Here is a 27,903-nt window from a genome sequence, read left to right on the forward strand (position 1 = left end):
AGAAGTATGCTGGTCCCCCTCTGCAGAGCTGCTGCCACTGTGGAAAGCACTGCAGCAGCACCACCTCACATGCACATGCATACAGGGAGATAGCAAGGGGAGAGAGAGGAAGCGGGGTGGGCGGGGTGAACGAGGGAGGGTGGGGCTTTTGGGGTAACAAACGCCCCCTCTGATACTTTAATATTCAATCAGCTCCAAGCACCGAGGCTGGCAGGCATCAGCACAGGGACAACTTGACGGCAACAACACGCAGTTCATTCATTTTTACACCAGCAGGCATGCTTCATGGAGCCACAAACACGCCTCCCACCGCCTGGACACAGAGTTGTTTCACTTTCGTCGGTGTGTTTGTGAACTTTTCACGGCTATAGCGCTATGGACCCGCTATGGACGGACACCGGCGCTCCGGTACGGCATGCAAATACGTACTCTGACGTCGACGATCATGTGGCTTTTGGCGTAGATCCTCCTTGTGATCGCCAGTTTTTTCTTTCCTGTCGCCTGTTGTCTGCTCGGTTATTGGAGCGCCACGAGAGTGTTTAAAACAGATTTGTGTTATTTCTTGGTTGAGCAGTCGCTTTGGGATTGTACCACACTACCTGAGCATCGCGCCAAAACGGTGGGCAGGTAAGAAACGGATAAACTCTTCCTCTGTTTTTCTAACGGCTGCCCCCACCTCCAAAGTCCCTCAAGTTAAAACTGCATGTAGTTGCTTTTTGTGCCTCTCTTGCGGCGTGCTCTGCCTATGCGTGGCTCCGAAACACCCACACGCCTCTGTATAAATATTTTAACTTGTCTAGCCGCATGAACTTTGCCTGGCCCTGCCGTTTACACCTGCCTGCTGAGACAATGTGACCGCCAAGTTGTTAATTGGACGTTTTCTCCGCCGTGTTTGAGTTCCACTTTGGAACGTTGTGACCGTTGAGACCGTTAGTAAGAGAACGCAGAGAGGAGAAAGATCGTGTCTACTTTTCCTCCTCCCCGTGTCGACATAACCAGCAAAACATGGCCGTCCTTTGCCGACATGTTGTTACGTCGATGGCGAGAGGGGGAACATTTGGGGAGAGTGTTTTCCTGCGCCCCTCTGTCACATCTTTGGTTGGCCGGTGGAAACGGCCGTTAAACTCCGCACCGCCGCCGGGATACCCGCTCACGTTCAGCGGAGCGGAGGTTTGAGTGCAACTTTTGGAGTCCGACGTTGTTTATAGACTTTGATTTGTGCGACTCTGTGATGTAGGCGTAACGTTACCCCTGCTGATGCCTCCTCCCCTCCGAGACCACGGCTCCTACTGCATGCAGACAGACACACTCGCATTGCTGTAGCATAGGAGCTCACTTATACCCCTTCGTTGCAGTAGGCCTTTAACTGCTGTAAAAAGTCAGGCGTGGTTCTTTTTATTCAGAATATGAACTTCTCTTATGAACCCAGTGCCCCGGACTCAGTTCAGTTCAGTCTGTGTGCCGCACACTGATCTGAGGTCAGATCAGTGTGCTTAAACCTGTGTCCTCAGTGCACCCAGGAAATAACATTATACAGTGAGTGGTTGTTTGATAATGTCATGGTGTGCATCCTTCATGAGATAACATTAGTTACTGAGTCACTGAGAACATTATGAACGTTTACAGATAAAGCATGGGGATCAAACATATCCTTAGGGCTGGGCGATATGGCCATAATCCTAAATCACGATATAGGATTTTTCATATCTCGATAACGATATATTATGATATATCATGTTTTCTGGTAATTTAACAAATAATTAGTCGATACGAAACAACCACATGTTAAAGCCTGTTTTTAGATACTTCTGTGTGAAATAAATACATTGCAAATAAAAACTACTGAGTTTCCGTTTTCCCTTGGGCTGAGCCAGAGTCTTTTTTGCATGTTATATAATATATAATAAATAGCGCCTCCCTCAATGGTTCGCTCCAGGTTCACTCCCATGTGAAGGATTAGAACGTAAAGCGCTGTCAAAATAATATAAAAATTGCCGTAAAGCAGTTCAGCTGCTGGTTTTGATCACGATATAGAAAAACGTATATGATAGACATTTTCATATTGTTGTATTGCCCAGCCCTACAGGCCCTTATTATCAACTAAAACAAGTCAAATGATACCCCAGTGAGGCAAATGTATATTGTCTCCTATCTGGTTTTGCAGTTCTACCCATTGATATCAGACAACATACATATTGTATAGGCCTACAGTGTCGGTACTATTTCATTGAGAGATTTATAACTGAGACTCTATACTATAAAATGTCTTCAAATCCACTGTAAACTCTCCGATTCGTAGTTGTTTCCATCAGAACTACGTGGATGCTATTCAAGCTCTTCAATAAATCGTCTAATTGCATTATTGGGATGTTAGTTTATACCTATAGTAGATCTAAACACTATCACGCGATAATTGTCCAATAAAAAATTGGTGTACGTGCAAAAATCTAAGCCTGGGAAGGACTTAAAACAAGCATTAAATTCTTTTTATTTGGTAGTTGCATTATTAAATTTCAAGTTCCCCATATAACTTACATTTATTGAGTTACAAATGGCTGCTAACTGTTGATAACACCGCCATCCCTGACCTCAGGTGACCTCACATGAAATGAGTTCAATGTACGGGGTTACATAAATACTTTTACAGCACAGGTATCACCTTTGTGCTAGACACTGGTATATGTACCCTAAGTAACACATGAGTATGACATTTCCAATAAGGGAGACACTCAGGCACAGTAACATCAGCTGGCTCCCATTAGCAGTCACAATCAGATATTGAGTCTGACAGCGCGTAGGTTGAGAATAAAGTAGCATTTCATATCTCCCATATTGCCAGTTATGATAAACAGTCCCTGACACAGATTTACTGCACTGTAATTCAGTGCACCTGTTCACCTGCGTACAGTCTCAGACCTCTGAACGGTCTAAACACTCCGTCCCTAAAGGTAGGCAAATGAGTTAAAAACATTGTGTGTGTTATGCGTACTGCTTTTGAAGCTGTCACCCAGTCACAGTCTGTGTTCATGTTCTTACCGTGTCTGACGAAATATGTTGTTCATTAAACGACATCCTCTTCACACTGGGATGACCTGTTATGTTTTATTTCTAAACAGTCCTTGATCAACACTGGAGCTCAATCCATAAAAAGATGCAAGTGAGTGTGATCACAGAGCAGTTAACCCCCCCCCGTCATACCCGTTACCAGCAGCTCCTCTGGGGATAAACTTGGCTTCGCTCGCTAAGCCACGCACTCTTGCTCTTTCCATGTGAATAGAAATGTGGCTCATGTTTGTTCTTCTCACGGTTTCCACTTGTGATCTGCCAAATCACAGATAATGTTATATAATTTGAAATGACAACCGGCTCATTTTTCATTGGTGACTGAACAATCAAAGGGTGTCTCTTGATAAAAGTAAACGTTCACATTCAAATCACACATTTGCTTTGCGTGTTGTGTAGCCAAGCTCGGGAAATCCAGCCAAAAATAGGTGTTTCAATGTGTTAGAAATTAATATATGCAATTAACCCACCTGAATCAAATTACTTTGAATATTTGTTGTTTGTTTTTTCGCTCGCCCAAATAAACCATGTCAGTTAACCAGAATTAAATGATAATTGAAAATCCTTACAGTTGTTCAGAGTTAGATATACAACACAGCATTACTGAATTGTTTTTTACAGATGCAAGATCAGCTCTGTTTTTAAATATTTTTTTAGGGAATTATTATTCTCAGTATTGTTGAAAGGATTAGAGAAATGCACAGATGTAGCCACTCTACCTAGCCGTCCATGATTGTCCAGTCATCACTAAAATGTGACGGCAGCAGAGTTAGACAACATCTGAGTAAAGAGGGATTCTATGTACCGCCTAAAATAATTTGGTTTATTTACAGTAAGAAGGTTTTTGATAACGTTGCATGAAAAATAACTCTATCCTCATTGAATTGCCAATTTCTCCCGTCTTGCCCAACCAGGCGGTGTTTCTCAATGTACTGTGACCTCTCAGAATGTCACAGCCAAAACATCCTGCTGTGAGGTGATCCGCTCTGCTTGTTCCTCGAGGCGTTTACTCGTTTGCTGTAGTCGGATGCTGGAAAATGAACAAGACTCAGTCTGGCAAATTTAAATGGAAACCATTGGTACGGTCTGACAGAGAAGAAAGTGCAGTCGAGTCAAATATCACTTGTAAAAATTGTCGTGAGGGATCTTATTATTGACAGGCATCATGCTGCCAGATGCTGCATGTGTCAATCATGCTAGCAAGAGCTATTGAAGCTGTCTGAAGTAGTTTCTGATTGGAAATTATCTGGAGCAGAAGATTGACAGAAAACATGGGGAAATGATGTGAACTTGATGAATTAATGTGGGCAGGAGGCAGGTAGTCTTGTTTTCATGCTGTGGGAGAAAGTATATGAGGGGAACGTGCTGCTAATGTTATGGCTGAACTGTGTTTGAGCTAGGATCGCCTGGTGGGGGGTCAGACTGTTTATTTTTAATGACAGTACGGTGAAAGCCTTATACACAGTGAATGCTAAAATACTAATGCAAACAGTGAAATATTACAGACAATATTAGATGTGTAACAAAATAGAAAACTAAAAAATGTAAATTTTTATAATACAAAATCATGTGAATAAAAAAGGATATCCTCCTTAACAGTGCCACTGACTACATTTATCAGTAGTTTACCTGCAGTCAGCTTCAAAATTCCCTGTCTAGAAAACCAGCCCAATTTGCTGTAGTTCACATTTTGTGATAATATATCAATATCTATAATCCGTTTTATTATGCTATTCATTACGTTGTTAAGTGTTATCTGCAATCTAGTTTTCCACTTATGGTAATAGTGACAAACTGCTTGTAAGTCATGGCATACAGTTAAAGTGCAAGTTATCAGATATCCTCTAAATTGCTCCTGTTGACATCTGTCTCCCCTTTAGCTGCTGAGCTAACGTTACGTTAGCTAATATTACATGGATTGACAAGACAAGCTGCTGCTCAGCCCTAAACATGCTTCGACCCTGATTAAAGTGATAAAGGGTTTAATGTGATGTACTACAGAGAGATTTAATTTGTTGTTTTCTATCTGCTAGTGTTAGCATTCTAGCCTTGACCAACAGCTATCTAGCCAGAAAAATGCCGTATGCAAGCAGCTAACGTTACTTTGTTTATAAACCAAAAGACTCACCAGTCTTTGCTTTGTGAACCGCAAAAACAAATATCTATCAGAATTTGTATTTGTAGTTTGGCACAAAGTAAACAACTTGTACAGTCTTTGTCTAGAATTGTGATTCTACCCTTGATACACATAGAGACAACTTGGCAAACACAGGTTGTAGTGATGAGACTGTTTATAAGGGGTCAGTGATGCCATACTCACATGGCGGCCATTTTCCTCTGAAGTCACTGTCAGGGTGGGAAGCTTAAATGCTTTTTATAATGCCATACTATTGTAGGGAATCTGACAAATTGTAATTTTTTAATTACTTCCTGATTGACTAGTAAATCCCAGCGAACATCGAGCAATATTGCAAGGTAAAAACATGTCATTTTCTACCATAAAAAAGCAGCTTGGTGGTGGTTGTTGGTATTCATGAAATTCCTAGACATTGCGCCAACTTCTTGTTCTTCGATATTAATTGCGATGTAATAAAAATACAGGAAATTATACCAGATGAATGCGATAAGTGTGTTTTATGTACGATTAACAATCATACTTTTTATTATTTGGGACTTGTAAGTCTATTTTCCTTTTAAGAAAACTAACTTAAAGGAACTTTTATTACTCTTGGATCAGAGACTCTGACACTTGCATGAAAAAGGAGAGAGACCACAAAATAAATGAAAACAGACTTGTGGGCTGCAGTTGTGTAACTTTACAGTATGTCATTTTCCATTTCTAACGAGGTTTAGTTGTATTTTTAATCACCGTGATCAGCCCAGTGACGTTAACATTTTGAGGCACACACAACCTCTTGCGTATGTGTGCTGCAGGTGTAGCTGCTAAAAGTAGGCCAAACAAGCATGCATGTTTACAGTTTACTGGCAGGTGACACACAGACTGCAGCCCAGCGGTCATTTCACTCTGTGCTCTCATAAAGAGCTGCACTAATGTGATATCAGACAGGCTTTTGTTGTAGATTAGTCATGGGTAAAAATGCGAGTACTCCGACTTTTGCGCCAATAAAGTAGCAGCTTGACGTGTTGCAGTTAATTTGCCTCACAATCGCACATCCTGCGATGTGACAATTGCACATGCGCACATTGCAATTACGATGGTTAAACGATTTATCATGCAGCCCAGTTTTAAGCTTTGTTCCCTGAGCTTGACGTCAGAGGAAAATAGCTGCTGTGTGACTACAGGCAATGGCAGGATGTTGTTGAAACACTGGTTGGTGAAAATTGTCTTGTGGTTGATACTATTTATAATTCAATAGTGAAATATGGTGAAACATAAGACCATGTTTCTTATTTTTACTTTCACTATTTGTATTTGCTTTGCTGGCAAAAATACAGTATGATGAATGCTAGCCAAAAGCCTCAAGATATTGGGCCTATATTTTTTTGTCTGTTTGCCTTGAGCTCACACCTATTTGCACAATATGTGGCTGTTTTTTTTTAAGAATTGTGTTAGCTCACAGAGGGTGGGTTTCAACAAGTTTTTATTTTTAACATCAGGAAAGTCCAGCACTTTCCGATGGCACACCACCCTTCCACATCCAGTCCAGAGAAATATGACGTCCATTCTCAGAGAAACACATAAATGAGTCATCATGGGTTTGAGGACGGAGGTTGTCATCATCTCGGCCTGTCGTGCTCAGCTTGGCTCTGTGATGACATCACCAACATGTACGCTGTGCTTTGTTCTAGCGTTTTCGGTTCCGGTCGTCTCTCTGCTGTGCCTCCGTCGGCTTCTCAGACGTGTTGTTAGGTGACTAAGGCAACCACAGAAATGAGCTCATCACCTGTGGGTGGGGCTGAGAGGGAGAGCGTGATGTGGGGAGACAATTAGAGAGGCAGAGCTGAAGAGTTACATAGGGACAGAAGAGGGGGAGCATGAAATCAACACTGTATGAGAGGGTACGTGTGATGTCTGAGAGTGACAGTGATACAGAGGAAGAGACAATCGAAGTGACACAGCGTGAGAATAAGAAGAGAAGAAGAGGGAAGTCAGAAGCAGATGAAGACTCAAACCTCACATGCACCTAAAGCTGTAAAAGTCTTTTTCCATGTTTGAGTCACGGAAGGTTTGGCCGTAGAGGCTGCGAATTGGTAGTTTGGCATGTTGTTGGATTCCTAGAAACCTTCGACCTTAAAGCAGAATTTCCAAGTAAAACACACAATAGGTGCATTAGCTTCTTTTCAAGGGGATAAAAGATCCCCCTGTCTGTTGTCCGCTACGTTTCCACCAAGGTCTAATGAGCTGAAGCGATGAGGCAAATCATTCTGCTGACGTGTGAAAAAGCCATGCTTGATTTACAAGGTTCACATTGGTAACACCCATGCAGTTTATAAATCCATAATAATTGTCACAGCTGCAGAACTTACTAACACATCACATTGAGATTACATTCGATTCTTTATTGTCCTTTCCAGGAAATTTGCTGCCAAGGTCTGTACAGGGCTTCTCAGACACATAGATTCTATAAATACCACGTACAAAAGGAACATAACATAACTACATGACAGATTTACACATAACATAATGACATGACACATATTGACATAACAGCATTTTCCCTCCCTACAGTTACCAGATGGTGGTATAATGATGCTATGGCGGAGGCCAGAGCCATGTATCTGCGACCTGATGGAAGCAGTGTGAAGGATGAATTGAGGGGGTGTTTGGGGTCATGTGCAGTGATTTAGGCTCTTTGTAGGTTTTAGTTCAGCAAGTCTTATTATATCCCATGCACTCTAAATTCTGAACTTACTGGTGTAGATGGCAAATGGACTGTACGTATATGTTCCGACACTCAAAGTTGCGTTTACACTACATGCCACATTCACCCATTTACACACTGATGGCAATGGCCAAGTGCCATCAGTGTGTGCCAATTTCCAGTCTGGATCTATGCATTCATATCCGATGGCTATGCCAGCGGGAGCAATTTGGGGATCAGTGTGTTGCCCAAGAACACCTCAACATGTGACTGTAGCACTCAGGGATCGAACCGCCAACCTTCCGATTGAGAGAAGACCAACTAAAATTGACTGCCACTGCTTTCTTCTAACTACTTTAATGTTAATTTAAAAAGTATAAGTCATATATAATTTTTGCTATACTTTGCTATAAAATATGTAAATGTAACTTTGTAAAAAATTTGCATTTTATATACAATATTCCTATTTTCATGGCGATAGTTCAGAGTCGAAGCTGAAACGGAATCACATTATTTGTTACTCTCCCAAAGTTTGCGCTGAGCCAGTTTTGATATTTGAAAATGTATTTGTGGTTGAAACGTGGCAGCAATACAGCTGGTGAAGAAGGTGAAACAGAACCTGCAAACTACAGTCAGCATGAGGAAGAATGCCTTTTAATGCTTGTGTTAAACCCTCCCATGGGTTTCTTTTATTTGTTGTAGGGTGAAATTAGCAGTTTGCATGAAGAGTTGCCGTAACTGTTGAAGGACGCCAGCGCACCTCATGCAATGTTTTACAAGGTAGTTGATTTGTAAGTTAAGCCCTGATGATGCTGTTCTGTACCTCATTTCTTCTATTAAAGATATTTAGCACTGGTCAGGGGACAGTTGGATGCAACAATAGTGCAACGTGGGCACATTAGTGAAAGAAGTTTGAGAGCAACTACTCTAAGGAAACGCTATGTTGTTCTCTATTGACGCCGTCGCCAGTTATGTGTCCTTGAAAATCTTCAAAAATTGCAGTAGTGCATAAAGAAATTCTGTGGTACCTTACGTGTCTGAAATCCAACAGAAGTAGAGAAGTCACAAAGAAAACGGTTGGCGCTGAGAGAGCTGAAGAGTGACAAAGAAAAGAAAGAGGAGACGAGAGGCAGAATGTCTGAACAGTGTGACTGAGTAACTAGAGACAGCCGAGGAGTGAGAGACTGTGAGATACTGTAAGTGTGTGTGGGAGACAGAGCGGGTACACCGGACCCCACCATTAGTATCTGCAGTCAGTCATCTCATAAGCTGCTTCATTGCTGCATTGATTATTAAAAGTCTTTGGGTGCAAAGCAGTTTGGACAGCGGTGTGCTTCTGCATGTGTAAGCATCTATTAAACCACCCTGTCTACTTCATCCTCCAGTCACAGAGCTCATTTCTCTTTCCACTGCAGTCTCTTATTACTTCAAACTACTTCTGCAGTAGACTGATTAATTCCTCTGCTGATATTCTGAACACATCCAGTACACGCAAACTGTTAAAAAAGTTAGTTTCATGCCTCTTGCACACAATCAGTCTCTGCATGTCATGTAGGTCATTCAAGTTTGTGCGTGAGCCTGTGTGTAAAGTAGCTCCCGCTTCTCCCCGACCCACCGTGTCCTCCAAATTTCAAGTTTGGATCCAAAAAAAAAAAGGAAAAGGGGGGGAAAGCGCAGAGAGAGCTTACTCAAAGGCCGTCTGCACTGCACCACGTCAGCCGCTGGCAGAGCACAGACACGCCCCTCCTGACAGCCTGAGACCAATGAGGAGAGGCTGGAGACAATTCACAGGCCACACCCACTGCAGGGAAGGCAGAGATTGACAGGTTGGAAGTCTGGCTGCACTAAATGCTCAGTGAGACTCTATCAAACAGAAAATAAAGAGTGCCAAAGTCCTCAGGCTCTCTCAATTAAACCTGGGAAAACAGTAACCCTGCTGTCCCTATCAGAAATGCATACAGACAGGAAAGAATGTAGACAATGATCTCCAAACGCTGTATAACATTGTGTTATAATGTGGTATCATGTTGTGGTGATTGAAGATTTGTCTCTTGTCATTGTTGACCTAAATAGCTGACTGCTGGTTTGGTGCAAGAGGACCCTTGCTCTACTCCACTTCTTTTCTGCAGTGCATTTACAAGATGCACAAATAACATCAAGAGCGTTTTTTGCTGGTTCAAGCTCTTTAAAGTTGATATTGTTGGAGTACAGTGTTTCCCTGGGAGAGAGATGCACTGTTATCAGTGGGGCTGACTGTCTGAGCACAAGGCCATTAGGGAGATAGAACGAGAGGAGCACTGAGCTGGACAGAGGGAGTGCAAATGGGACGGCGAAATCACGCCAAGGGTGGGCATTATCATGGCGGCTAAATAAAAATCTTCAAGAGTGATAGTTTAGCACTGTTTTACTCTGTTTGATGGAATGAAACTCTTCCCCACACTTCATCTGCTTTCCATTCCCTCTCACAGCCAGTGGATGGGGTGAATGCTCGTTGACATGTTGGCCTGTTATTGGGGTCACTGTGTGTGAGTTTACCAGGAGTTGCAGCTACAAATTTAATGGAGATGGCCTGAGAAGTTCCATGACAATTCTGATGTTCAGCTGGAGCCCACCACATCTTAAACTGCTACTTTGAGTCAGATTTAGAAATGCCTCTAAATTTTCCCCCATATCTGACATGTACCCTGGTTTGAATAAGGTTTCTTACACCTGATTACGTCATTCAGACATTCCTATAAATGTAGAATTTATGTTAACATGAACAGAATTAGTTATAAGTTGTAAAATCTTACCCACATGCTGTAAAAAGTGAATTCCAGCAGGATTTTAAACATCGCTGCTGTCGTGCCGGATTGACCTCTGCTGGGTTTCTGCTCCTGGATGCAAGCACACTCATGCACGATTATCTGTTGGTTACAGTGTTGCCATAGTAACACTAGCATCAGCCGCAGAGTGGGTGACACTTAGGTATTTTTATAGCTTGCCCTTTGTGTGTGTATGTGTGTGACGGTGTGTGTTCAGAGAGGAGACAGGTCTGGTGATGTGAGACTAGTGTCTTAGGGATTGTTACGCGAAGTGGAATGAGTATCCTGCTGGACAGTACATCATACTGTACTGTATATAGGCCACCGTGTCTCCGACAATGGTGGTAGATTGAATAAGGTCACAGACCAACATAGCTTTCTATAGCATCCGTGTGAAAGTTTCACAACTTGCCACAAAAGCTGCTGGGTATGTTGCCACATCAGTCCCAGCAACTTTAGTAGACATACACAATTCTCAGCTGCTAAAACTTGCTGATGTGACCATATTGTTTAAATTGAAAGCAGCAAGTTAAATGTACTTTTTCACCCTGATGCATAAGTCAGTGTTAGTGTACATCTGCCAGTAGTGAAGAAATGGCAGTCAAGAACTTACAAAGATACAATTTAGAAACATTTTACCACACATTAGTTTGTCCACCACACAACCTGATGAGATTATTCATGAACCATAAAAAAGTCCTGCTAAGAGAGCACACATCTTGGTCACAGAAATACACAAGTTTTAAAGGAGAAGTTTGACATTTTGGGAAAATCACTTATTTTTGTTCATGCAGAGTGACCCGGTAATTGCGGGAGCACACTTCCCAGATATCCAGACAGTGTTGCATGTGTGACGTCCACGGTTGGCTCCGCTTATAACTCTTGATTTTCCTCGCTGACGGTCGCTTTCCTTTTTAGACTGTTTGCCTTCATCTGAGCGTCCAATTTGTTTCTTTTTCTTTGGATTTTCACTTATTGTTGAAGTTGTATCTGTAGTCATCCATCTTTTCTTTGTTTGTTCAGCCATAGTAGATTACTGTTTATTCGCAACACTTGCAGAGACCAGAAAAGGGCATAGCTCCGCCATCTGACAGACCAACCACTGCTGGGTGATGGGCGTCACTAACTGGGCGCCACTTGAGATAGTGAAAGCTGCCACCAGACTCCCAGTCCATAATTCTGCTAATGCAAAGGCTTTCATCAGTGGGCCATAGGCTCAATCCCCATTGTGTTACTTCATTCTGTGATAGATAGTGACTTAACAGACATTTATTTACATGGAAATCTTACTTTTAAGATGTTTGTTTATGTTGAATCTTCATTTTATCAAATATACTATGACCAATTTAGTTTACAACTCATTAAATAACCACAACAACCTCAGAAGTCCAGAGTATGTTGGCCTCCTGTGACAAAATATCTTTCATCATGAATCCAGGTTTAGTCTTCCGCCCAGCCCAGCAGAAGTAGAGCCGCTCTGTTGCTATGCAGAACATACCGAGCACTGGAACACAGTGCAGCACTGCTTTTTTTGCTCTGGAGGAGCTGCGTGATGAGATTTAAATTAATTCTGCGACGGTCCGAAATTCTGCCTCTTCCACCCCTGCTGGGACACGTTGTATTAATGGTGGTGCTGCTTCTGCTCACCCACACAATTCAGACGCACACATTGTCCTCCTCGCTGCAGTGGCTGACTTTTTGTAACAAGCAGTCAGGAGGGAAAACGCATCCAATACAGCAATGCCAACAAAGCAGTGTGTGCACTTCCTCTGTGCAATGTGTTTTTGTTACTGGTGATATAAAATGTGATGAAGCTTCAAAGTTTTAGTAAGTATCAGCATAGTGCTATCACTGATGCAGAGAGTGTTTCCATGCTGCTTTTTATGCTTGTGCTTCTTTCAGAGCTCTACGGTTTGTACTTCATGCATGGCTTCAAACCGCAGAGGTTGCCTTCATGTGACTTTGTGACTGCCTGCCTGAAAACTCTGGCACTGTTTGGCTGTGTCTCTACGTTTATTTATCCAGCCGTCTTCTTTCTTCAGCAACAGTCACAAATCACACCATAACCTGCAACTCGTTCAGCCATATCTGTCCGTGGCCTTGCAGTACTGACCTGATCTGCCTATCAGCATTTTAAAATATATCGTATCAACAGTGTTGCCTTAAATGTCTCCCTTAAGCGTGGTGCAAGCCTCTAACCTCCCATATATTTTCTTTACTACTAAATATTGACTCACTGAAAACTTAGCTCCGAGCTACTGCGGTAACCATAGTGATCCTGGAGGAGTTTTTCACAATTATAACTTAAAACATCTGTCATGGCAAGTTTAGGCAGAGACAAGCGGCATGTTGGGGGTAATTTGATATGTTTTTAGATAGAGCTGGGATGATAAGGGCTACCACAGATGTCCATATTTGTATGTCTTCTGATATTAAAACTTTTTTTCACTGAACGTGTAAAGGTATTTTCAGACTTTGGGCGACACTCCACCTGCACTTCTCATGTGAATAGACAGGCAGACAAGCGCTTTGTGAGTAAATGCCAGGGATTCCACGTGTGGTAACCATGGAAACGACTTCTGTGCACTACTGTATCCATGCCGGTACAATTATATTTTCTTTATAGGCTATAACAGCTAGCTACATTGGTATAGTTGCAACATAGTTACCAACTAACTTAACGCATAGCCTGGCTTAAATTAGAACTAACGTTACATTACCTGATACATCCAGCCTTGCCTGATGCTCTGCCATGCAAAGTGCCCTGCTTATGTCCTTATGTCCCGGTAACTGTTTACAAAGTGGTTATATATCTCCGGGAACTCACATCCAGCAAGGATCAGCCTCTCATCCATTGTGATTTTTGTGGTTAATGCAGCGCGTCACTCAGAAAAAAGTTCAAGAACTTTCAACTGTGGCAGCGGGCAGGCGTGTGCATGAGACGAGCACGACCGCGACAATTTCACGGGAATGCGCCCGCGCCTCCCTACCTGCCCGCTCGCCTCTTATTGAAAATGAATCATTGTGCGTCAATCACCCGTCGTCTCAAGGCAGAAGAACACAAGTTGTGTCTTTGAGGTAGCAGCCCTCTGAGTACCTTTTGCATATTCATATCTGTGCGAAACTGGTGCACAATCAATGTAGAAATGGTCTGTATTTATTCCAGCTTAACATTGACTTTATCACTTGTGGTATCAGTACTTTTTTCCCATCTAAAATTGGCAACGGTGACAACAACACTCTTATATCTTTCTGGCTAGTTTTTTAAAAGATATTTGCAACAAAATGCCACAATGATTTCCCAAAATCCGTGTTTCTTTGCGCACATTCTGAGCCATATTCTACTACACTTTAATGACAGACAGAAACATGAGCTGAGTGTGCTGCTGTGACTCATCTGTTCAGTGTCACTCTCTTCCCACTGCTGTTTGGATAGATATCCCTCCTATAGCAGCACTATATTTCTGCTGTATTAGATCATCTGTCTGTCTTCATACATTAGACAGGCTCAGCGGTACAGAGCATTTGTAGTGATTTCCCCTGCGCTCTCTCCAGTATGTATGCCAGTGTGTAGCCTAAACTGATTACTGCCAGGGCTGATAAATGTATCGGCTGCCTGGCAGTATTAAAGCTAACTCCTTCAGAAAGATGGCTCTGCTAATATAATGCACCAGTCAGACAGACAGCCAGACAACAGGCAAGTAGAGACAGACAGACGGGCAGGCGAGGGACTGCCAGGCTGAGTATTCATACAAGTTTAATGAGCATCCAGACAGTTGGGAGTTTGTGGCTTCTGCACCGAGCTCCGTCTGACTCTGCACACACGAGCTAACAGGCTGACTAGGTTAGACACACTGACAGAAAGGTGGGAGGCTGTTTGACCTGGGATTCGAAAGCTGCCATAATTGAGTCCACGAATAGAGATTTTATTAGCTTTCGCACAGGAAATAAAGCTAAAATAGTTGATGAAAAGCTCGACTGACTAGCTGAGATGTTTACAGCCAAACAAACAAACAGCTCAGACAATTAACTTCTTTTCTCAAGGATATCATACGGTCATATTTTATTCATGAGACTAGACGTAATATTATAAAGGTATTATATAACTTGTCTCAGTGACTGTTTAATGGAGTTATACATTACAATGGTTATTAATCAAACAAGGTGCCAATTATCTTTTCACGATGGCTTCAGTGCTCCCAAGCAGCCAGTCGAGGCAGCCGGAGAGAGCGACCCCCCTCCTCCCTCCTCTTCTGCAGACGATGGAGTGGACTGAGGAAGAGGATTGTGGTGCCAGTGTTTCCTCAGTGTTCAGCACTCTTTACACAGGCTTCTCTCTTTGTTTGAGATACTAAAACAACACAAGTTTAACTTGACTGCGACATCTCAGACTGCAGAGCTGCTTGTGTTTCTACTCTGTAAGATAATGCTCCTTTTTCTGAGTCAGCCTCCGCTCGATATCTGTCATGCTGTGAACACTTTATAAATGACTCAATAGGCATTTATTCAATATGCAAACCAGTCTGATGTCATCCAGTGACTTGAGCTGCGGGCAGCTTTTATGAGCAATGAGTTGAAGACACAGACTTTATTAAGCTGTATAGCTGTTGTGTTCAGAGCTTACTACTGATATAGGTGTTGCATAAATGTAACTGCTCATCCTCTCGCCCTCCTCTTGTGTGGGTTCAACACACCAGTAGGAGGTAACAAAGTCCAGCTTCATCTCTTCCGGCTTCTGCTCACAGTCAGATCCTCGTCCAGCCACGGCCGCCCGTCAGCTCATCCGAGAAGTGTTCGGGCTGTGTCAGCAGTGAGGCAGCAGAAGTCCTAAAGTAGAAAGTGGTACTTAAGATGCAGCTGACAGATGTGTCTCCGGCTCCCTCTTTCCAGATGTTGCCGGCGCTGCTGGATGACTTTGGGCAGATTTTGAGAGACCGAGTTAGAGCGAGTGGAAGAGTATGCACACTGCAGGGCTTAAACCATGTGGGCTCTGAGGAGGTCAGAAACAGTGCAGTACTAGCAGATAATGTAATGTGAGTCAGAGCTACACTAAGCAGTTTAATATTCAAAATCAGTTCTTCAGTGGACACTGCGCATTCAGATCACCAGCAAACAGAACTACTGCTTCATTAGCTTAGCTTCTTTTAAAGTTAAATTCCTTCAGTGTCCATCGTTAAAGCTGCTGTGAGTTTCAGTTTGTGTTGATTTTGGCGCCCCCTGTGGACAAAGCCGTACGTTTTACCTCGCTGACTTTGTCCTGTACATGTTTAAGTGGTGGTTTTTATCTTTAACAGTTATATGCAAAAACAGCAAAACACTCCTCACAGGACTTCTAAAGAGGTTTATGATCAGTTCTGCAGGTTAAGCTCAGTCAGAAGAGCCTGCACGATATACAGAGGCAAAGCCTGCCCAGGTTTGACTCTGACCCTCGGCCCTTTGGTGCATGCCATGAACACTCTGTCCTCCTAATATTTCCTGTTTCTCTTCAGCTGTCCTACCAGTACAGTAAAAGGCCAAAATAAATGTAAAGGGGAGCTTAATTACCCACAGAGGTCTCCTCTCCTAGACAAAAGTACCCGGTAATCAAACCCAGTAAAAGCAATAAATAAAGCCACCTTACATTAAAATCAGTGTCTCTCTGAGGCTCTTTCGGGGGCATGAGAAAGATGTATTCATACTGCTGCCTTATACCTTTAATTTTTGCATAGAACTCTTTTTTTGTGAATCACCATAGATCCATTTCTCAGCATTTCATCTTTTATCTTTATTTCCTATTTAATGGTATACATAATGCACATATCTGACACCTTTCTTATATATTTACTATATTCTTTATTCCCTATATTTCTTCATGCTTCTCTCTGTATCAGAGGAAATGTATGCCCGAATTTCCCAAGGGATAACGAAAGTATTTCTGATCAGGATGTGACAAAAATCATCTCCATACGGAGTAGTGATTAGATATGTTATTTGTTCCTGTGTTACAAAGTGTTTAACCTGAGCCATGACACAGTCTTAGCAATCATACCACATCCAGGGCGGTCAGTGTGCAGCTTTGTTTTTTGTTTTTTTAAACTAAAGCATGAGTATACTTCTTATTGAAGGACTTGCATGTTCAGGGATCAGAGTCTGTATAAGAGGGATAAAATGTGTAGTATCTGATCACCTCTCTCTGCTACCTGAGAAACGTTTCAGCCCTGATTACTCTGGGAAGTTGAGTCTTTTCTTCTCCTCGTGACTCTTCCTCGACCTTCCCCCTTTAACTTTCAGCGATTGAAGCTGAAGAAACCTCACAGACGCACCACACGGCTCTGCATGCTGCAGGAGTGGGATCCTCCAGGCTTTCACCGCACACACGCGCACACACACACACACACACACACGCACACCTGTCAGTTATTTCTGCAGGATTTTTTTTCCCTCTCTCTAAAAACACCAAACGCAGTCCCACATGCGGTCAGGTCTTCCCTGTTTATACAGTCTCTTCAGTGTCACCGGTGTAGCAGATACTTGACTACAGCTCTACGTGCACGGTTGCTATGGCGACACCATGGTAATGAGTCTGCATTGTAATGATGCCTCGGTGGGTTGTTTGAGGAGTTGAGATATCTCGGGACAATGAGTCGGCTGGCGAATGACAGCCTTCGAGGCTTGACGGGTGCAGTGCCATGTGACTAATGCGGAGCTGCTGGAGAAGCCCAGACTAAAACCTCTAAAGTTTAACTTCTCACATATTTGATTGATTTATATTCTGCCCCACCCTTTTGCAATTTGACGTACAGACTTAGATGTGATCACACTAAACAAGATCTGTGTCTGGTTTGGTTAAACCTTTTCCTCCTGTCAATATTTACTCGTAAGCATCAACATTTGAGCAGGAGATTTTAATTTGGCGGAGGACCTCCCCTCGTCCTCTGTGCTGACTTGGTTTTTTGGAGCCTCATTATGTCCTGATAGAGGAGCGCCGCTGCTGCATCGACTCATTTGATTTTTACTCATGTGAATATGAAGCTTCTGCATGAAGCCTCCAGAATATCAATCGACTCTTTCAGGCAGATAAGCTCCTCTCTCTCCTCATTAGAATATCACCCTCAGAAAGTTTTCCTCCGCTCTCCCTCAGCTTCTCAAAACTTCTCTCTTGATGGATTTGTCATTTCCAACTTTTACCCAAATAAAGCTGCTCCTGGGTGTTTCAGATCGGAGTCTGAAGCTGGTTTCTCACTCTGTTCACACTCCACCACACGATCTGATTTATCATTAGTCAATATTTCACAGGTAACCTGTCTCACTGCCATCCAGGAAGACCTGTCAGCTGCATATATTTGCATACCAGCTACATTATCAAACCGCCGTGATAAAAGTTTTTACTCTGCATAAATAATACGGATGAATCATCTGTAAAACTTGTCAACAGAAAAACCTCGTCCCAAGTTATTTATATTTTCACTCATGGTAAAGCTGCCACCTGAACCTGAATAACCTGACTGTGGTTATTACAAGTGAATATGTTGGAGGAGAGCAAAGTTCACCTGCTCTTAAAGATCGCTGCTCTGACTGTGCACACACTTGTTTTTTGTATGTTGAGCTGACATAAACATGTCGCTACTTGCTTATGGATTAGTGAGTAGGAACCACTTATCAAAACAATCTTCATAGTAGTTTTTTGTCTACACACGGGAAGAGAAAATAAACGGTGTAAAGCTGAGATACAGGAATAGGTACGTACTCAAGGTGGCACACACTTTGCAGAAAGTATGAATGGAGAAAAGAAATCATACAGCACATGAAATACAAGAGGCATTGAGATTGTTCTGCAGGTAATCTCATTTTATTATCAATTAACGTGACAATTATTTTCATATTGACTTGATTAATGATATAGTTTTTTTTAGAAGAACCCTGGATCCGGGGTTCTCAAACTTTCCAACCCGCGACCCCTAAAATACCCCACTGTCCCCGAGCTAGTTAAAGTATGTAATGTTGCGCACAGCTACACTAATTGGCCTATCCACATTAGAACAACACAAAAGAACACAACAGCCTAACGACCATAATATTTTATAATAATTTAAGAAAGGCTGGATGCAGAATAAAAGTATACTGTTCATCTCCATGTATGGACTGTAGCACTGAGGAGACCTAATAAGCAAACACACAGGTGATGTCTGTGTGCGTAAAGAGCAGCAGACGCCGACGCTATTGCTGTCGTGCAAACTTGCATGTAAGGATTTTTACACATGACTTTCATTCCAACATTAAACTCACCTAAAGAGATGGATGGGCACTATGCATGGAGCAGAGCAAGTCCATTCTGGGTTTAATTTTGGCACTCGGAGATCATCCTCCGTGTTTAGTCGTGATCTGTATTTATTTTTTCAGTGCTGAGAAAGTATTTTCAATAAGTAAGAAGAGCCTCTCCGCTTAGGCTTTAAGCTAGTATAAAACATTATTTAATAATCAGAATCAGAATCGGTGTTTATTGCCAAGTAGGTTTACACATCCAAGGAATTAGTTTTGGTGATTTACCAACAACCAAAGACAAAGATATTTTATTTAGCTGGTTTGCAGAAAATTAGCCTAGCTACATGCACATGTCACTGTGTGTCCTGTGCTGCTGTAATATGACCTGCTGCAACTGATGCTTTAGCTAATCTGTTGTCGTCACCTCGGGAGTCATGTGGTAACAAAGAAATGCAGAAAACTGGTGACATGTTGTGATTGATTGGTTTTATTTGAAATGTAACCACAATTTTCAATACATTTAAAATTATTTTAAATTGTTTATGTTTTTTGGAAGGCAACGTGACCCTGAGATGCCTTCTTTTTTTTTTTTATGATTATTTTTTTGGCCGTTCATGCCTTCATTAATAGGACATTGAATAGTGTCGCAAACAGGGGAAGAGAGTGGAGACGACACGCGGCAAAGGGCCAAGGGCGGGAGCTGAACCCGGGGCCGCCGCATCGAGGAGTGTAGCCTCTGTATATGGCCACCGATTTAACCGCTAAGCTAAACCAGCGCCCGATGCCTTCATTTTTAACCAGTTGTTTCATGTCCTTCCTGTAGAATCAGTAACTTGTGTTTCATAGACACTGAGTTGAAACATCAGAGATCATGAACAATACAGCCTTTCATTCCGTGGCTCACCACCTCAGTGTTGAAACTGTCTGCTTGTATGCTGGTCCAAGCAATGCTTTCATGTCCTCTGGTTTTCTCCACACACTGATCTTTCCCTTCATCAGCATGAAACAACAAGTACTCATTAAGCAGGCGATGCTTCCTCAGACCTCCAGTGTCCAGTGATTTTGCTCGCTGCAATTAGTCTCCAGTCCCTCTTAAGAGCTTTGGCTACAAAACACTTTCTTTTCTCCTGAGCACGAGTGGACCGTCTGCTCTGCTGCTCCGCTTGTTTGTCAACTTCCTTTGACCTTTTTTCGTTTTGAGCCTTTCATGCCGGCTGACTGTTGACTCTACCTCTTTTAGGTGGTGGCTTGTACAGATCCACATGAGACCCTGTGAGTTTGAATAACACAGCATGTTGCATTTTTTGACAAGCTATAACCAGCCTGTTCTGAGCCCTTGAAAGGGCACATGAAAGGGGTATCTGTGGTTTTTCTTCCCACTTGTTCAATCCAATGTCTCATTTTTTTTTATAATTTCACCACATAAAGTGGATTTATGTGGTGAAACTGATGAAGGATCAAAGCTTTTATCTTTTACCACCATTCCTGTGCAACTAGCTCGCTTGTTTTAGTATGTGGAGGACTGCTTTCATGCACAATGAGTGCACAGTATTCAGTTAGGCAGGCAATCTTTTCACGGTTAAATGACTGCCTGCATCATCCACAGATATCAGATGTCGGGATGTAAAGAAAATTCTAACAAACTGAGCAAGAAATGATTGTTAATATTCTCTACCCTAGATTTAAGATGGATAGCAAACGAAGAAGAAACACAGGAAAAGGCCAATTAAAAAAAATCAAAGTAGGTCAAAATTAAATCTTTGTAATGATTATTATCATCATTTTTTCTGTCCCTTTCTTTTTCTATCCAGGTAACTTCCTGTCATGCAGTTCCAGGATATCAGCCAGCACTGGAGCTGACACTGTCAGCGAGCCCGGCCGACACCACACTGCAGCAGTTCAATCTCCACCAGACCTTCACCTTCCACTGCCCTCGACTCTCTCCAGCCACTAATCCTCCCCAGGGGACGACTGCTCCTAAGACTCCTTGGCTGCTCACTCCCGTCCCAGAAACAGTCCTATGCTCGCTGCCTCTCCTGATATAACAGCCCAGGTCTGTATCTGGGTCCTAGTACGAGCCGGTCCTCCTGGCTGTTCTTCAGCACCTTAGACTGTCTATCCACACACCAGTCTTTGACAGCAGCCCTGCATCCTGCATCCTGGGCACCTCAGCCTCTTTTTATATCTCCACTGGCCAACCACGGGCACCGAGTGAGGGCAGCTGTCCACCCAGACAAACCCGGCATCTACAATCATGTCCAGTCGACGGAAGGCCTCCACTCCCTGTATGATCCGACCGGACCAGACCATGGTGGAGATGGATGATGATGAGGAGGAATCACACGACGTGCAGGTACACTGTCAGGATCTTTAGCCAGAGCATGTGGCTTTTCTTTAGTTATGCATCCTTGTGAGAAAAATATAATATTTAAATTATAATACAGCTTGTTTTTCTATTTTAAAATGCAGAGCCAGTGTTATAACCGTCAGACATTTGTAACCTTTGTATTTCATGTGTTAATTAGTTTTCCATTTGTTCATGTACAAAGCCATGTACAACCAGTTTCCACCTTTAGTTTAGTCTCATACTCGTATATTTTATACTAATTCTTTTTGTTTTGGATTAATCTCCAGCCAGCGATGGAGAACCATACTGAGGAAGGACCCATGGAAACAGATCTCTTAACAGAGGCAGAGCCATCTATGGACTTAGACCTGACAGGCAAAGCCTCGGACCCCCCCACAGCTCCAGACAAACCAGAAACCGAGCCGCCGGACCTCTCCAAGCCTCAGCGTCGGCAGCAGGGGGGCTACGAGTGTAAATACTGCCCCTTCTCCACACAGAACCTCAACACCTTTAAAGAGCACGTTGACGCCAACCATCCCAACGTCATCCTCAACCCCCTGTACCTGTGCGCCGTCTGTAACTTCAACACCAAGAAGTTCGACACCCTAACAGAACACAACGAGAGGTGTCACCCAGGGGAGAGCAACTTTAAATTCAAGCGGATCAAACTGAACAATCAGACAATCTTAGAACAGACAATCGAGGGCTGCAGTAACAACGCGGTCATTTACAACACCTCCAGTGTTGGCAGAGGGGATGAACTCAGCTCTCCGCCGCTCAGCAAACCCACCACAGTCAAGATCGGTAAACCAAAAATAATGTCGTCAGATATTAAACGGACAGAGTCTCAGTTGGGTAAACTGACCCCCGAACTGTCCAAGAAACCAATCACAGCGGTCAATGTGAACGGGACGGTCATCATCCCTGAAACAACTCTACTCAAAGCAGACGGCCTTTCTCACATCATGCCTTCCCTACAGCGGCCTCTAAACTATACCCAGGTGGGTCACACAGTTTCAGGCTGGATGCTTACTTTGTTTTATATACCATTTCTGTACAATCGAAAGAATAGTTTTTCCTGTCGGGAAATACACTCAATTGCTCTCTTGCCAGTTGAATGAAAAAATAGACAGCACTCTCCTGTCTGTGCCTTTAATATAAAGCTAGAGCTAGCAGGTCTTTAGCATAGCTCAGTGTAGAATCTTGTAGCAGGAGGAAACTGCTATCTTAGCTCTGTCCCAAGTTAAAAGTACCTGTATTGGCATCACTGAAGCTCAAAAATAACATGTTTATATTGTGTTTTTTCAGTTTGTAGCATTTTTCCCAAAAAATGTTAAGCTATCTATGTCAAGCTAGCCTAGCATAACAGCTAGTAGCAGGGGAAAAGCTTACACAGCCTAGCCCAGCTCTGTCCAAAAAAAAAAAAAACCTTCCAACACATTTAAAGCTCACAAATTAACTTGTTATCTCCCCATTTTTACATTTAAAAATGTCCACAGGTTAAACAAACAAGACAGTTTGATTTATGAACTTTAGAGGTGGTATTTGAGCCAAGCTAGTGTTTATGCTAGGCTAAGCTAAGTGACCTGTGTCCTGGGTCTATCTAGAGATTTAGCCTACAAACATGACAGTGGTATCGTTCTTTTCGTGTTACTCACAGCGATAAGCCAATGTCAAAACCCTCATTTAAATCCTGGCACTGCATTGGAAGTTTAATTTGAAAACTGGTGGCTATTAACATTTTAGTATTTCGCTGATAATGCTTTGTTTAACGGGTCTTTAATTTTCTAATTATTACCAAGGAAGTTATGTAATTCAGTGCTAATAATAGAGGAGAAAATGTTCCCATGATGCGCTGCAATCTTTTAATGTCAGTTAATTGTCAGTGTAACCAAGAGAGTCTGTTAGACAGTGCAGAGCTGAACATGCTAAAATCACATTGAATTAAAATTATTGCTACCAAGTCACAATGTTCCAGGACATTTACAGGATTTTACAGACCCATAAAATAAATACCCCTTCTTATTATCTACCATGCCATACTTTCATACTTGTTTACAAATATGCATTTTGTGTAAACACAAGAACTGAACTCCTTGTGGAAATCATCATTCTTCTTTGGAATAAAAATGACCATTTAGTCTCTGTTGTTTGTTTCCTGTATGACTCCAGGTGCCGAAGATCGCAGTGCCCCTCAACACAACCAAATACAACCCTTCGCTGGACGACAACCTGACACTCATCTCTTCCTTCAACAAGTTCCCCTACCCGACGCAGGCGGAGCTCTCCTGGCTCACCGCAGCCTCAAAACATCCAGAGGAGCAAATCAAAGTCTGGTTCACCACACAGAGGCTCAAACAGGGCATTAGCTGGTCTCCTGAGGAGGTAGGGATTAAAGTAATGATAACATTTTAGGCACTCTTTTAACTCCCTCAAGTGTGGTTAAATACATTTCCTCCTCAAAACTCAGAGGCTCAATTAAAGGCATCAGCTGGTCTAAAGACTAAATATAATAGTGGTGATAAAAATGGCATCTGCAGCACCTTAATGTTTGAAGTGTTTTTAATTAACTTGCATTTAGATTCAAATATTAAAAATCTTATTATTACTTCTTTTACCTTCGCTCATCATGCAAAAGCAAATTATAGCTGAAAGCAAAGTACGCTTATTTTCCTTTTTTTAATTACCGCTGATCACTTTGGATTTTTTCCATGCTGCAATAAAAAATGCATCATTATCGCTAATTACTACACTTTACACAAACAAACAAACAACTAGCAATTTTAGACTTCTTCAAATTTGATTTTTAATTAATTTGGGAAAAGATTCAACAATACAATTTGTAAAGAAGTCAAGATTTTCACATTAAGAGGTTAGAAAGTGACTTTGGTACTCTAATTATGATATAATGATCGTATCTTTAATACTAGTGCTATCACTCTATTCCAGGTGGAAGAAGCCAGGAAGAAAATGTTCAATGGCACAATCTCCTCCATGTCTCAGACGTTCACCGTAGTGGCTCCTCAGCTCAACTCCCAATCCTCCACTAATCCATCTGCCAACTCTGCAGCCTCCAAAACCATCCAGCAGGCCGCCTCCGTCCTGCAGTCGCTCCCCTGTCAGCTCCTGGGACAGACCAGCCTGGTGCTGACTCCTGTCGCTAACGGCTCCACCGTCACGTGTGCACCGCTGGCGCTCACAGTGGCGAACCAGGTACTAAACATTAGGGCAGAAATGTTAACTTAACTTGGCAGAAAAATTAGGTTGTTAAATTTCCCACCATGTTTACCACAGGTGGCGCAGTCGCTCAAACGACCCCTGGCCTCCCCTGTGATCGCCACAGAGAGCAAACGACCCTCCATCATTCAGACCATCTCGGCGCCCTTGTCAACAGCCAAGCTGTCGTCACCCAAAGTGCTCAGTTTTACAGTTGACCACAATAAAACATCAGAGCAGCTCTCAGTGCTGCGGTCCAGCTACACACAGTGTCCTTTCCCTGAGGAAGATGAGGTAAGAATAAGTGAGTGAAATGACATTTTTGTAAGGTCAAAATAAATGAGAGGGACTTTTCACGGCTGTCTTTACTCTTTGATTTTCTGCTTTTATTTCAAAGAGACCACTGTCACTGATAAACACACTATGTTTTATTTCATGTTGCATCTTGTCATGTGATAGATCTACAGGCTCATAGAGACCACCGGGCTGTCCAGAGGAGAGATAAAGAAGTGGTTCAGTGAACAGAGGCTCCTTAATCTTAAAGGTATGTAGTGTGATCATCAACCCCAACTGTGATTAATCACACACCTCTCTGTAGTGAGTAAACAAGCTAGTATTTGTTCTTAGAGTCGGTTTTAATACCTTAACCCTTAAGAAACAAGAAAACAGAGCATACATAGGCAGAAAATCATGTGGAATCAAACTAAGTTAATAATTATTATGTTTAGCAGTTTGTGCAGTCTCATGTAGTATGGTATGTTTTAGTCTTTAACTGTCGCTGTGTCTTACTTGCAGGTGTTCCTCCTCCTCCTGTGCTGGTGAAAGCTGAGGTGACACCAGCACCCAAAGATGCACCCGTGAAGAAAGCGGTGCCGAGCCACTTTCCCCTGCTCGAGAGGGTGAAGGGGAAATCATCCGAGCAGCTGAAGGCGCTTGAGGAGAGTTTCCAGAGAAGCAGCTCCCCAGCAGAGGCAGATCTAGGTACAGCCTGCAAAAAACAACCCTTTTAGCGTTAACTCATACTTATTTTGCTTAGCAGTATATAACTGAAGTGTTAATATCTTTCATTTTTTTAGGGCCAGAGGGGAGGTATTAAACATTAGAAATATTTGGGTTATACACTTCATATATGTTTGGCTGACCGCTGGTGTAAGCCCTACGTATGGGTCTGTATGTGACTGACTGACTGACTGACTGAGTGACTGAGTGATGGTACTTTAAGAGCCATAGAGAGAGAGAGTCGCGACAATTGCAATGGCAGATCAAGGAGCATATTGAACCTCCACTGACGCGACTCTCTGTCTATACGGCTCTGGATACTTTGTTCGGGGAGTAGGCGGGGCTGCGCCTCCGCTGCTCGTCCGCTGCCCTCACCTACGTCCGCAGCGCGCACCTGCTTTCAAACACGTTGTCATCGGCCTCATAAGACCAGTCCTTGTAACACATTGCCCACAAAAGCGCACATTGACCTGATGCAGGCAGCCACATACTAGGTTTTGACCTCGTCTTGTTGTGCCACAGGTGTTTTTATCCTGCATATCCTTATCTATGTCATGTGAGCCAGCAATTTCTATGGCCTTGCAATGGACTGAAATTTTTTTCTGATAAGTCAGGATGACTTAATCATTTGAAATTACATTACATAAAATGTGTTGGGTTTTTTTAAGATAATTTTTTGGTCTTTTATGCCTTTATAGAGTGAGAGGACAGTGGATAGTGACAGAAACAGGGAAAGGGATGGGGTTGGGGGGCTGAGGGTGGCCGCTGCATCAAAGACTATGGCTTCTGTACATGGGACACGCAATTTAACTGCTGAGCTAAACCGGCACCCCTAAATGTGGATTTAAAAAAACACTCCCGTGTTCTTATCTGTACATTCAAACAAATTGAAACCTGAAGATCCCAGATTGTTAATGTAAGGACATTAAATCTGCCTGCTGAAACAGCTGACAGCCCTCCTGCAGGGTTGTATCTAATGAGGCACATAATGGGCCATCCAAGGACTATTTTTAGGAAATGTTTATGTTGTGAAGTGTCTGAGAAATAATATCACAGAACTTTACAATACTTTAACATAAAAAAATGAATTTTAAAAGGATAAATTGCCCAAGGACGTTGCGGTTGGTTGTTGTTTTTGTTGTTCTTACTCTGTAACTGAGATGTAACACTACTTAGAAGTCCAGTTGTGTTTTCTTCTATTTATACTGGTACTCTGCATGTGACTTAATTTTCTCTCACCCCAAAGGAGCAGCAGGCCCGTCTCTGGCGGACGCCTGCATGACAGGAATAGCAGAAATGTTTTTAATGAGCCCATTTTTTTTAGTCCCCCGGAGAGCCTGGATTCCAAAATACCCTCCCACTTCAAGGTAACAGGCTCGTCTGATCCTCTGAACTCTGTTCCCCTGCAGACCAGCTGGCCCAGGAGACCCGGCTGTCCAAGACGGAGGTGGACTGCTGGTTTTCAGAGCGCCGGGCGCTGAGGGACAACATGGAGAAGGCTTTACTCACCATGGCTTCAAAGACCACAGAGGACCGGGTAGAGCGGCCGGGGGCGCTGCTGAACGGAGCCTCTCATCGGGAGCAGGACGGGAAACCTCTACGCTCCTCTCCTCATCCACCCCTCCTCTCTTCTTCCTCCTCTTCTTCCTCCCCTCCCGTGCTCGCAGCCTCCTCCCCTCATCCACCAACCCTCTCCTCCTCTGCATCACCTCCCATCCTCACTTCATCATCCTCCTCGTCTCCAAATCCTCCCATCCTGTCGGCCTCCACGAGCCCTGCTCCCATCACCGGCCGCTCCCTCGCCCTGCTCAGAGAGGTGAGAAAAACACATCATCATCAACACTGATTAGACAAGACACTTAAAACTTAAGTGCAAAATCTAACGACAAAAAGATGATCACTCTTGAAATTGTTGATAGGCTGCGAAAGGTAGCGAGACATTAATGAGTCCTGACTTTAAAGAGATGACTTGATGGCACCTTTTTAATAAATATGAAGCGAGATGTGTGAAATTAATTTATTTTGAGAAGGTGTAGAACTGGTGCTTGAAAATAAAAGTGTAACTGACAGTATATGAAGAGATCTGCTGATACTTTAATATTAGAAGTAAGACAGTAGCAGGTGACTACAAGGTCAGATCTGACAATGTAAAGAGGTGTTTGAGTACTGTTGTCTAGAAAACAGCAGTTTCCCATAGGAGGACAGAGCCTATAAATGGAACATATATCTAGGAGATGTCTCCTTTTATGCTCTGTAACAGATTGTACAGGCACTAGCTGTCAGTTATGGATGACCCATATATTTTATCTACTGCTGGCCATGTATTAAAGGGCCAGTTTGCAGATTTTCAACCTCAGTCCTGTCATGCTATTATGGGGAGCTAATGCCATTATTGTAGGGAAAATATGCA

The 27,903-nt window shown here is 42.8% G+C and overlaps 1 protein-coding gene across 1 annotated transcript in view; it reads left to right on the top strand.

Annotated features, from left to right (window-relative positions):
• Positions 1-547: 547 nt before the first annotated feature.
• LOC138583944 (zinc fingers and homeoboxes protein 2-like) overlaps positions 548-27,903 on the top strand; it is a 33,878-nt gene continuing 6,522 nt past the window's right edge. Inside the window, exons 1-9 of the mRNA XM_069656017.1 lie at positions 548-627; positions 20,743-21,284; positions 21,566-22,279; positions 23,451-23,663; positions 24,228-24,491; positions 24,573-24,788; positions 24,954-25,038; positions 25,290-25,475; positions 26,903-27,309. Coding sequence (XP_069512118.1) covers positions 21,186-21,284; positions 21,566-22,279; positions 23,451-23,663; positions 24,228-24,491; positions 24,573-24,788; positions 24,954-25,038; positions 25,290-25,475; positions 26,903-27,309 — 2,184 coding nt within the window. The 5' untranslated portion in view covers positions 548-627; positions 20,743-21,185. The remainder of the gene's footprint in view (positions 628-20,742; positions 21,285-21,565; positions 22,280-23,450; positions 23,664-24,227; positions 24,492-24,572; positions 24,789-24,953; positions 25,039-25,289; positions 25,476-26,902; positions 27,310-27,903) is intronic.

This window comes from Semicossyphus pulcher, unplaced genomic scaffold (assembly GCF_022749685.1).
Source record: "Semicossyphus pulcher isolate SPU_LCO1_2020_fin unplaced genomic scaffold, fSemPul1.0.p SCAF_9, whole genome shotgun sequence".
Classification (NCBI taxonomy): Eukaryota; Metazoa; Chordata; class Actinopteri; order Labriformes; family Labridae; genus Semicossyphus; species Semicossyphus pulcher.